The sequence below is a fragment of the Alexandromys fortis genome, unplaced genomic scaffold, assembly GCF_014885135.2.
Source record: "Alexandromys fortis isolate MF-2015 unplaced genomic scaffold, M_Fortis_MF-2015_v1.1 scaffold_135, whole genome shotgun sequence".
Classification (NCBI taxonomy): Eukaryota; Metazoa; Chordata; class Mammalia; order Rodentia; family Cricetidae; genus Alexandromys; species Alexandromys fortis.
In genome coordinates this window covers 2,857,514-2,869,568 of record NW_026068036.1, presented here as the reverse complement: position 1 = coordinate 2,869,568, position 12,055 = coordinate 2,857,514, and the positions used below count along the sequence as shown (strand labels likewise).

General features: G+C 36.1%; 1 protein-coding gene across 1 annotated transcript in view; it reads left to right on the top strand.

Moving 5' to 3' along the window:
- Hnf4g (hepatocyte nuclear factor 4 gamma) overlaps window positions 1–12,055 on the top strand; it is a 143,867-nt gene that overhangs the window by 118,710 nt on the left and 13,102 nt on the right. Inside the window, exons 3-6 of the mRNA XM_050165052.1 lie at window positions 1,207–1,378; window positions 4,805–4,899; window positions 7,699–7,805; window positions 9,294–9,449. Coding sequence (XP_050021009.1) covers window positions 1,233–1,378; window positions 4,805–4,899; window positions 7,699–7,805; window positions 9,294–9,449 — 504 coding nt within the window. The 5' untranslated portion in view covers window positions 1,207–1,232. The remainder of the gene's footprint in view (window positions 1–1,206; window positions 1,379–4,804; window positions 4,900–7,698; window positions 7,806–9,293; window positions 9,450–12,055) is intronic.

Genomic DNA, 12,055 nt, shown 5'->3' with positions numbered 1-12,055 from the left:
ATATATAGTCTTTTCTCTTCAAACTGTTCAATGTTCCACTCCAGCTAGGCCCAGTTCTAGGAGGTGGGAAGAGTAGGATGAGTAAACCGGATGAGTTCTCTGACACCATGATGTTGGTGTTCTGTGTAACAATAAACATGAGCCAACCCAATGATAATGTAACTTAAAATAATAGTAGTTTGTGGAACTCTAGGCTCTTCTTGAAAGACAGATGGGAGCTGAATTTGAATTAGTAAGGAAGATTCATGCTAAATGGGGGAAGTGATCAGACCCCTTAAACTTAGCTTACATCCAGGCTTGGAAAAGTCCTGGAAACTATTATCAGTACAGTTGACGAAATCAGGATTCAAAGAACACAAAAGTAGCAGGGATGTAGAGCAGGGCACAGAATGGAAGCTGTGAAAGACAGTGGGAAGAAGTCAAACAGGGCCGGAGTAGGGGACTTCAGTGTGCAGGTCATTTTGGGTCATTGTGCAATATTTGGCTTTCTGCTTTGTAATGAGAAGTCATAGCGGTATTGGATGAACAAAGGTTACATGAAGTGACTGTTGCAAAATAAAGAGGACATCTTCCTTACAGATGTTAGTAAGTAAAATACTTAGAAATCTATTCTAATAACACTTGGGAAGGATGATGGTACTGGATAAAAGGAGACTACGTTGAAGGAGAAAAATGGAATAAAATAATTATCTTAAATATGAAATCCCAGTAAGTAAGTGGTGATCAGAATTCCCAAAGGCACCTAGTACTTTATCTGTGTGGTGGAACTGTGGGCATTTATGAAGAGGACTGAATGAGGCAGAGACTCATTTAGTAGGCGGCTGGAAATCCAAGTTCTCTTTTCAACTTGCTTGCTAGGTTTCTAAAGGAAACTTTGGCATAGGTTCTTAAGTCTTCTGTGGTGCTATCTATGATATATCAGGGAATAAATAAGATCTGAGGATTTTTCTTTCATACAGTTGATCTTGGATGTCATGAGATTGCATGAGCTTCCTTTGAGAAAGGTGGTAGTTAGGGGATTGGGCCTAATTGTAACCCAAAATTTAATGAGCAGTAGTGTGAGGCAGAAGCCTGAGAAGGAGGCTTACAGCACTTTAAGGAAAGCACCAGAAAGGTACCCCGTCAGGCAAAGCCTGACTTCCAAGTAAGCAATAGGGCACTGTGCTATTGCCAACTGCACTAACTCTTCTCATCTTACTTCAACAGACAGTTCTGCCCCAGAAACCACAAGTATGAATACCAACGACAGTGGTGTCAACTGTCTATGTGCCATCTGTGGGGACAGAGCAACAGGAAAGCATTACGGGGCATCCAGCTGTGATGGCTGCAAGGGGTTTTTCAGGCGCAGCATTCGGAAAAGTCACGTTTATTCCTGCAGGTATTGAGCGCTCGTTTTTGGCAAAGTTTTCTTCATTAGTGTCTAAAGATGTCATAAGGGAGTCAGGAAAGTAAATTGAGCTCTTCCATGTCTCCATAACTCTGAACAAAACTGCCAAGCTTCAAAGAGAGTGTGACTGTATGTGCAGTTCACGTCCACACTGGTAGTTCCACGCTATGAACAATTTGAAACCTGTAAATGTGTATAAAGACATTCATATACCTACCACCCAGTTTAGAGCAATATAGTTGAAGCCTCCAGTGGACACCTCCCTGGCCATTTTGTCATTCTCTCCAGTGTTACAGGGGCAACTACCATCGAGAATTTAGTGCTAATCTTTTCCTTGTGTCTCTTTATTGTTTTATCACATGTTCATATGCCACTAAACAGTTTTTAAACCTGTTTAAGAAGTTCCTTAAGGTGTGTAGATTCATTTTTTAATTTTCCTTTCAGGCTCAATACATCCTCGATCTTTAAGAACAAAATTATAAAATTAAAGATGATCTTGTAATTACAACTCAAAGGGTGAAATTTGATTTTTTGCTTCAAACTACTTCTCATGTTAAATTTTTCATAATTAACAGTGTTTTGCCTAAATCTTATTTAATTACTTGATATGTCCATACATTCCTACTAGTCTTTTTGCTATTACCCAGTCAATATCATAGACCAGTTTAAGTATTTATCCTGAATGATTTCTACAATAATTCTTGAATATTGTTTAGGTTGGACGTGAGCTTTTGACACAACTCACTGATTTTAACATAAGAAAAACTATTTTAACCTCAAAGGAACTAGAAAAAAATAAATAAAAAATTATGTTTTTGTTGTCTCAGTATTAGACAGTATCACTTATTGTCACTGTTACTGTTTGGTTGGAATAGAGATTAAATTTGGGTCCCTCCACATGCTAGCCAAGTTGTCTACTTCTCCAGTTCTGCAATGCTGTTCTAAAAATAAGTTGGGCATTTGAGAATTACCAGTCTGGTAGCATTTGACTTTTCAAGCTGTAATAAAAGTTAATACATAACTCCACTAATATTCACCTGGTGTTGTCGTGTAATATTTGCAGGGGAGTTTGATGTAAGTTTATAAAAATACAAATCATCCACTTTTGAAATCTGACCAAGAAAAGAACATTTAGATGGTATTGTGTTTGAACACATGGGCATTTCATAGCTAAGCATGAATCATCTCCTCTACCAAACACATCTTCACTATGGTTACCTGACACACATAGAGTTCTTCACGTTAGCATCTAAGGAACAAAACAGCATAGAAGTTCCATGGTTTAAAGTCATGTGCACCATTAAAAGTAAAACACATCTCCATGAAAAGTGATGGCTCTGACAGTGGAATCTGATGACTTGTATATTTCCTGTATGGGGCGAGTAGGGAAAAATAGCTCCCAGGAAAGTTTCTGAGGAGTAGGGGCAGGTGGGACTTTTGTCCCTTCTCACCATGGGTGCTGTCAGCCGGCTAAGCACCTTCACAGTTTTGTTATCAAGCAAGCTCTGTGATCTCTTTTTAAATCGTTATTATATGGATGCAAATTAAGACACTATAATGTCTTTTTAGTAAAGTTTGCTTGCCTCAAAGGCATCCCATTTCTTAGACTGATAAATTTTAATTTGGCTTTAACAGTCCTGTGATGCTGAAGCTGGCCTTTTCCTTCTAAAGTACACAAATCTTCTACTTCATTACTGTACATAGAATGTTTTCTATAACATTTGTTAACATTTCTGTGTACTTGTTACACTGCAGTTTCTTTTGATGGAAAATTTAGGCAGCATTCATATATTATGTACCTACATCAATATCCTGAACATGTTAGGAGCTTAGTAACATATGTTTCTTTTGTTGTACTTGTTGTTTAATTAATGTTAACTAAATGTATTCTCCTTATGGTTTTTGGTCATTTGATTTCCTCCTTTGAGACTCTATATCCATATATATATATATATATATATATATATATATATATATATATATAGTGCCTTGTCTTTCCTTACTGAGAGTACAGCTTACTTGTAGCCTTATTCTTATTAATGTTGAATTGTTGCCCACAAATTTTTGTTTTTTGCTGCCCACAGCTTTCAATAGGTCACAAAACACGTGTTGCTTTCCTCATCATTTACTAATCATCTGTAAGAAATGAGGTAACAGCATCACATGTAACCAGGAATTTAGAGTTTAGCATAGACAGAATTGTGTGACTACTGCTCTCATCAATCAAGAGCAGCATTTACGTATGCTCTTAAGAAGTCCCTGTTAGAGTATCCTCCAGTTTCATCAACTCTACGGCAGTGTGAGGAAACTGTTACTCTGCTTTCTGTTTCTATAGATTTGTCCTCTTTGGACACCACATTAATGAACCATGCACTATGGGCATTTGGTATCACCTTTATTGGATGTGTTTTCAAGGTTCATCAACAGTGTAGCATGTCTCTTGGTGCTTCATTCTTACAAACAGATACTACTATTCCATTGTCTGGGATTTTTATCTGTTCAGAACTCTAACATTTTCCTCACTAAAAGTGTTACTTTCTGGGCATGGTGGCACATGCCTTTAATCCCAGCACTCAGGAGGCAGAGGCAGGCAGATCTCTATGAGTTCGAGGCCAGGCTGGTCTACAGAATAAGTTCCAAGACAGGCTCCAAAGCTACATAGAGAAATCCTGTCTTGAAAAAATACACAAAAAAAGCTACGCTAGACATAGATTTTTTTCCCATGGGGGGGGGGGATATGTACAATAGCCCGGAATTGCTGTGTCTTACGTGTAGCCCTTTATTTATCTTTTTGAAAGACCACTAAGCATTCCTCCAAAGCAGCAGAAGCATTTAATATTCTATCCCACAGTGTCTAAGGGTTTCAATATTTTTTTTTACATCTTCATCTACTAATGTACCACCCCCATCCCTGGGTTTTTAATAGAGAATAAACTGATACATCATTAAGAATTATTAAGAATACATTAAAAATGTATTCTCAGTGCAGTTCGTACTTGAAGTCATTTAAAACACATAGAATAAATGCATTTAAAGAGAAAAACATCATAATTGTAAAAGCTCTGAATCACTACACATTGTCCACTGTTCTGAAATTGTTTAGCAATAAACACCAAAAATTTATACGACAAAGATTTTAAAGCTGGGTTTGACTTTTGTGACTCATAATTATGTACAGCAGCCCAAAATGATGTAGTCATTCAGTTTTATGTTAGTATGAAGACTGTTTAAGAGGTGAGCTGTGTGTTATCATGTATGTGCTGAACATGAGATATTCAATCCTTAGAGAATTACTTTTCTACATGCTTTATAGTGAGCCTGATTTGCCTGTACTTACTTAAAGTCTCACTGTTTGCAGATGTGATTTCTTTGATAAATGGTGCTTTTCTGTGAGCTAATGTGTGCTTCCTGCTACAGGTTCAGTCGCCAATGTGTTGTTGACAAGGATAAAAGGAATCAATGCAGATACTGTCGATTACGAAAGTGTTTTAGAGCAGGAATGAAGAAAGAAGGTAATAATAACGATAATGATGATGATGATGATAATTAACATTATTGATGAAAATTGATAACAATGTGCAATAATCACATCATCTAAGCTCTGATTTCCCTCAATATATTAATAGGGAATCTGTCAGAGTTCCTCAAAGTAAAGAATTTAGCCAGTTGTGCAGTAAGTTGTAGAGTTTATCTGCTCTGTTTCTCACACCACTCGCTACATAGGCAAAATCTATGGATCTTAAAATCTGAAGACTAAAGCTATGGATGTATGGCATGCACAGTTTTCATTCTTAGTAACAACTGGGTATATTTACTTATCTCATGAACATCACCTACATCTTTTTATACATTCCTCCATTTAAAAATATCTGTGGACATTGCTGTTTCCCAAATACTGTTCCAGGTACTGAGATTTGAATTTTGAACTTGATAGACAAAATAATCCTCCATCTTGAAAATTTTATATTCTATTCAATAGCAGAAGCAGTGCAGATATGGTTTTAATATGTGTTGTTTTATTTTCATCAGGTTAAGTCATCTCATTCTATCTTTTCAATTCTGATATGATTAGAAAGGAGAGTGTTACACATCTCCAACATCTGGTAGACTTAGCAGCTGTAACAGTTTTTGCCTATAGTTTATCGAGTGCCTCTGTCTGTCACATGCAAAGAGCTGTTTTCCACAAGTGTATTACAAACTTAAAAAATAAAGTTAAATCTAATCATGATGCTGTAGAAGTAAGAAAAATAAGGAATCCATCTCAGACATAGCTCTTTTTCACTTGACTCAATAATTTAAAATTATGGAAATTTTGTTAGCTGTTATTATGTTGCTAAACTTAAAAGAATATTACAAAAGTAAAGTTCACTAAATTAAAGAGGCAATTTCTCCTTTAACAAGTGACATAGCTAATGTCCTAAGAGCTACATTAGGTAGTTCAAAGAAATAATTGTACAATTTATAAAATATCTTTTTGACTTATTACCTCCTACCAATCTTTACCTTATAAATTATAAACAATACCAAGCCTACACTTCCCTTTTGAGTCTTACAATTTATGAAATAAATTTACCTTTGAAAATAGTGAAATTACATCTTTTAATGTTCATAAAATGATGTGTTTTGATTTTAATAAATAGGTCAAAAAGTAACTCTTGAGTTTCAAAACTGATGCCTCTCACTCTTCAATAAACAGAAAAAAACATATGAAATTAATTAAGGGGAAACAGAAATGTGGATTCATGTAAAACTTGAAAGCAGTAAATATTTTGTAAATATTTATGATATATTTCAGCATTTTTAAAGTTTGATCATATGAATGAAATTTAGAAAAGCAGAGGAATGTCTTAGTTTTCATGTCTTTTTTTTTAGTTTTCATGTCTTATGTGTATTTTCACATAACGGGAAATAATTTTAAAAAATGAGCTATTAGTAAGTGTGATTTTTAATATAAAATGTTAAATATTTGATCTACCATAATGATGTCTCTTTTAGACAAAAGCCCATTATTTTTGTCTGCTAACTTAACAGGGTCATTAGCTGATACTTTTAGGTCTCTGTGACATTGATGTAAAAATTGTTGAATTTTTCTGTTGGAAAAAACTTTGGTGGTTTGATATCCTTCCTTCCTTCCTTCCTTCCTTCCTTCCTTCCTTCCTTCCTTCCTTCCTTCCTTCCTTCCTGTTTTTTTTTTTTTTTTTTTTTTTTTTTTTTTTTTTTTTTTTTTTTTTTTTTTTTATTTTTTTTTTTTTTGGTTTTGGTTTTTTGAGACAAGATTTCTTTGTGTATCTTTGGAGTTTGTCCTGGAACTTGCTCTGTAGGCCAGGCTGGACTTGAACTCACAGAGATCCACCTGTCTCTGCCTCCCGAGTGCTGGGATTAAAGATGTGCACCACCACTGCCCAGCCAATATCAACATATTTCTAACAGAATTAATTAGAGAATTTATTGACCTAAATAACTGAGGGACTATAGGTCTTCTTTTTTCTTTTGTCTTTGGTTAATGGAAGTTCATTTTATGTCCTTATTTTTGAAATTTAACTTTGATATCTGACATTTTTATTTGAGTATTTATGCAAATTGATGGGGTTATGCTTCTTTTTTCCCCCTTATGCTTAAAAATTTGGTTTTCAGTAATAGTTTTGGACATGTGCATATTTGTTCTTTTCTCTATGAATCACGGAAACAGGACTACTTCTCTCAGTAGTATGATGTAAGGTATGATTTAATAGTTCTGAGAAGCAGGTATTCAGGTCTCTATCTTCTAGAGGGATACCTCAAATTGTGCATTGATTTCTGAAGTGAATATCTGTAAACATTGCTTTATAAAAGATCACAGATTTGCTTAAGCCTTCTTAACTAAAATAAATTTACTCTCCATATGGTAGGTGTTTTATGGTTAAAAGAAATAGGAATTTCAGAAAGTATGACTCACTCACTTCTGACAGTGACTTATCTTTGACCTGGCCAACCTGGCAGGCGATGTTCCTTCTCTAGCTACCTTACAGCTTTAACTGGGAGAGAATAAGAAGCCATCTTATTAAAAACACGGCATTTCAAAAGGGAGTGACCCAAAAGTTCGCAACCATACAATCCATCATGAAGCCCAAGCGACTCTATTTTATGAGTGCTGGTGACAAACTTGCCTATTCCTAGTTGTGAAAGTAGTTCAAGAAGGAAAAAAAAAAAAAGCAGTCTTGCCTTTTACATTTTGCCTTTTGAAAGACCATGTAATTTTCCTTATTTCTTGCTGTATATCCTAGCCCATATTAGAGATCTAACTAATAGCATCTATAATTTTTTTTCCTTAGCTGTGCAAAATGAACGCGACAGAATAAGTACCAGAAGAAGTACATTTGATGGCAGCAACATCCCTTCCATAAACACTCTGGCACAAGCTGAAGTTCGGTCTCGACAGGTACCCACCACACCTCGGCATAGGCTCCGTTCAATAGAATCTAATGTCTGCTGATGCAAAGTGCTGTAATCTGAGCTCACTGTTTTGGGCTCAGTGCTAAAGTTAACCTAGACAGGCTCAGACACATCACTTTGAACACAGTAGAATTGTTGACTTTGTTTTGAATTTTGTTGAGCAAGACCCTATCTTTAAATTGTTTGACTCTTTATTTATGAGGCTGAGTAAAAATAAAACATAATTCTCTAGTGACAATATTTTAGTCTAGTTGAACTGCTCCAATTTTGAAGGACTTTGCCATCAGAACTTCTTCTCTTAAAATTTATGTCTGAACTCAAAATGTCAACTCACTACCTCCTTAAGGAAGAGGTGTTTTTATGAGAATTAAAGGTAGAATTCTCAAAATGGGGAAGAAAGTAAATCATTATTTTCAGATTTTAGAATAAGAATATCAGGTGTAAAGTTAAAGTGGTAAGTCACCCATTTTACATAGAAAAACCAACCATTTAGGGGTCTGTCATATAATCTTTTGAAGAGAGTATATTTTATCATTGCCTTTATTGGAAATGTTCAAGGTATTTGTCCATGACAAAGCAAATTATGAAATAGCTAAGTTGTTAATCAGGTCCTGTAAGGAGGCAGTGAGTCTACTTTCATTCTTGATAACACTGGGGTAATATGATGAGGCTGACATCCCATTATCATCGCTATTACTTGCAGATTACTTGATGATCCAATAAGGCATTTAGAAAATGACTTAAAGGGGAACAGTGAGGAAACATCTGGGTTCACATGACAAATACACGCAAATGTACACACACGTACACATGTAAACCTATGGTTAATATTAATTTTACAAAACTTTAATTACGTAGGTTGCCTTTTCATGAGACAGCATTTTAAAGTATCATTTGTATTTTCATACAGTTGCAATTTAAAAATGATTATCATTATGTGTCAAGCATTTCACCATTGCCTAGTCAAAGGGTTGTTTCTTAATTTTATTTTTATGGTCTTATATTTAATGTAGTATCATAAATATTTCTAGTTAATTTCCTAAATATTTCCCACATTTTATAAATTTTATTCACTAGCTATTTTCATACAAATTAAAGAAGGACTTACTTAATGAGAATGTGAGTTTTAATTAAAAATAAAATCACGGTATTTTTTCTTGTGGTTACTATTAATTTCTTTAGATAACCAGGCTGAACTACAAAATTCCTGAAAAAGCCTAACCTGGTTTAGAGATGTAGTATTTAAAATAAAATTATGCTCTTAGAGTATGGATTTATATATACATATTTTCAATTTAACTTTAACCCAAAGAAGATTTTATTTTTCAAACTAAAGATGTTTACTATATATAAAAGCACTATGATAACGATGTTTTGCGCTCATGCTTTTTACTTTATAAATATAGGAGGAGAAGGTTAACTGGCTATCCAGTAGTTTCAATGATGATTAAATGCAATGTTCTGTTAACCTTAGATCTCAGCCCCAAGCCCCAGTGCAAGTGCTGACATAAACCTGAAGAGAATTGCAAGCATCAGTGATGTCTGTGAGTCTATGAAGCAGCAGCTCCTGGTCTTGGTGGAATGGGCCAAGTACATCCCTGCCTTCTGCGAGCTGCCCTTGGATGACCAGGTATGACTTAGAAGAAACCACGGCTCCCTGAGAAAGTGCTTTGGATAGTTGATAAGCTCTTGTCTTTGATTTATATTTCTAATTTAGTATATTAAACAATGGGTGGACTATTTTGTGAGTCAAGCATGGGTCTTTTCCTCATCTTTTCACCTCCCTATTCCATCAAGAGACAGGATGGTCTGGTGTCTATTGTCAGGCTCTGATAAAAACATTGATTGGTTAAGAGTTGATCAAGTAATTGTCTGTAGTCTTGGGGTTTAAATGTTACATGAGAAGGAAGGATAAATAACAAATAACCACATTTGTGCGGTTTTCTGGCTGTTAGAGAAGTAAATGTTTGTAAGTTAGAGGAAGGAGGTGGTGCGCTTTACTGTCTTTAGTTTCCTGAAGGTCCATCATTAGTGTCTTCAGAAATGCCTGGGAACTCCTTGGCAGAAACCAAACAGGATATATTGGTGTCTTTGTGGATCATTCATATAATTAGAATGTCAGGTTTTTCTCTCATTCTATCAGTTTTGCTCTGGCACTTATTGTATTGAAATATAGGTGTGACACGGTACCCACAGAGCTGAAATCTAAAAAAAAAAAAGGAAAAGAAAAGCAAAATAAGATATAGACTTCTTTCCTAACATATGCATTTTTAAACTTGGTATATTTATATTAAGAAATTTAATTAATAACTAGAAACTTGGATTTCCTAATTAGCATATAAGGATTCGTTTGGATTCGAGTCACTTTGAACTTTTCTAAAGAGTGTATACCTTTATTTATGGTTTCGTGGGAGCCTAGGCAGTTTCGTGGATGCTCACCTTACTAGACCTGGATGGAGGTGGGTGGTCCTTGGACTTCCCACAGGGCAGAGAACCCTGATTGCTTTTTGGGCTGATGAGGGAGGGGGACTTGATTGGGGGAGGGGGAGGGAAAGGGGAGACGGCGGTGGGGAAGAGACAGAAATCTTTAATAAATAAATAAATTAATTAAAAAAAAAGAAAAGCAAAAAAAGAAGTTAAAAACTGCAAAAAAAGAGTGTATACCTTTTCATAGATGAAAATTGTCTTAAAATCTCTATTTCTTTCACACTGAAAGAGTTAACCAAACCAAGACTTTAAGCCAGTGTGTGTGTGTATACATCCTCTGACCAATGTAGTCACTGACACAGAAAACTGTAACAAACATAAGAAAAACCAAGGGTGATTGTGTAAAAATCAAGAAAGAGGAAAATAGTCACACACCAGGACAGAGCAGAAGCACCAGAGGAAGGTAGAAGCTAAAGTTCTAACACCAGGACAGAGCAGGACCATCAGAGGAAGGTAGAAGTTACAGTTGTAACACCAGGACAGAGCAGGACCATCAGAGGAAGGTAGAAGTTACAGTTGTAACACCAGGACAGAGCAGGGCCATCAGAGGAAGGCAGCAGTTACAGTTTCTAGGAAGGCATTTTACTTGGCGACAGGAAAAAGTTCCATGAAAACTGAAATCATTCTTGCAGTGTTTTGTAACTCCCTTCCTGGAGTGAGTCACAGTTATGGACATGTCATAAAGATAGCTTGGCTCATGAGATTATGCCAGAGTGAATGATGCTAAATTGCTAAAACCTGCCAGTCTCACCCCAAGCAATATAAGTAGGGCTGTGTTATTTATCAGCGTTATATTTTTATTATCTTTCGTTTTAAAAATCCTGCTGACTTATATATAAAGACAATGCTTGAAATACTGGGAAATTGGAGACCAGTAACTAGTTTAAAAGTCTTTGTTTACTGCTCATTAATATTAACAACATAACGTTAGTAGTTATGGTTAGTGAATGTTATCTTTGAGGCACTGGGAAATGAACTCTCAAATGTATGATCAATTATGCTGTTCCATTTAATTCCTTTAGGAGCTCTGTGGGGTAGGTGTTATCTCCATTTTACAGTTCCTGAAACTGGACCTCAGATCAGTTTATCCCATCCATAAATCCACAAGATGACTATTTATTAGGAAACTACTGGTTTCAGTTAGGTGCTGAGGGGATCCAGCAGTAAAAGTGCAGATTGCTTCACTGGTCTCATAAACCTTGTGGTCTATTCGAGAGAGATTGACAATAAAAAAATATGCATAAGTTATGAGTAAGTTGACTCTAGGTGGGGATAGGTTCTATGAAATTCCATAAAATGGAGCAAAATGTGTTGAAGGATGAGCAGGTCTGGGAGGGAAGGACTTAGAGTGGGAATCTGAGAAGACATCCCCCAAGAACAGATTGGCGGGGACCAAGGTCGAGGAGAAGAATCCTGAGTGCGTGCACACTGCGCTCAAAGGTTCTCAGGCAGGTGGAGCAGCGTGAACAGTGAGTGCTGGGTGATAACGCAGGGCCGGGGCAGGAGGCAGAGGAGGGAATGTCTGCTCACCTCGTGTCACCTCTGAGGCCACAACGGAGAGATCTGGATTTGCTTTCAAGGACAATATGAAGCCACAATATATAGCCAAGGTGTTGTATTGATTGAGCTTCTCATATACACGTATGAGAAGATGCGTCAGCTGGGGAAGTAATAGAAAAGCTAAAAACAACCACTGAGTTTGCTGGAGTGGTCCAGGAAACAAGTGACAGCCTGGACCAGGATGGAAAT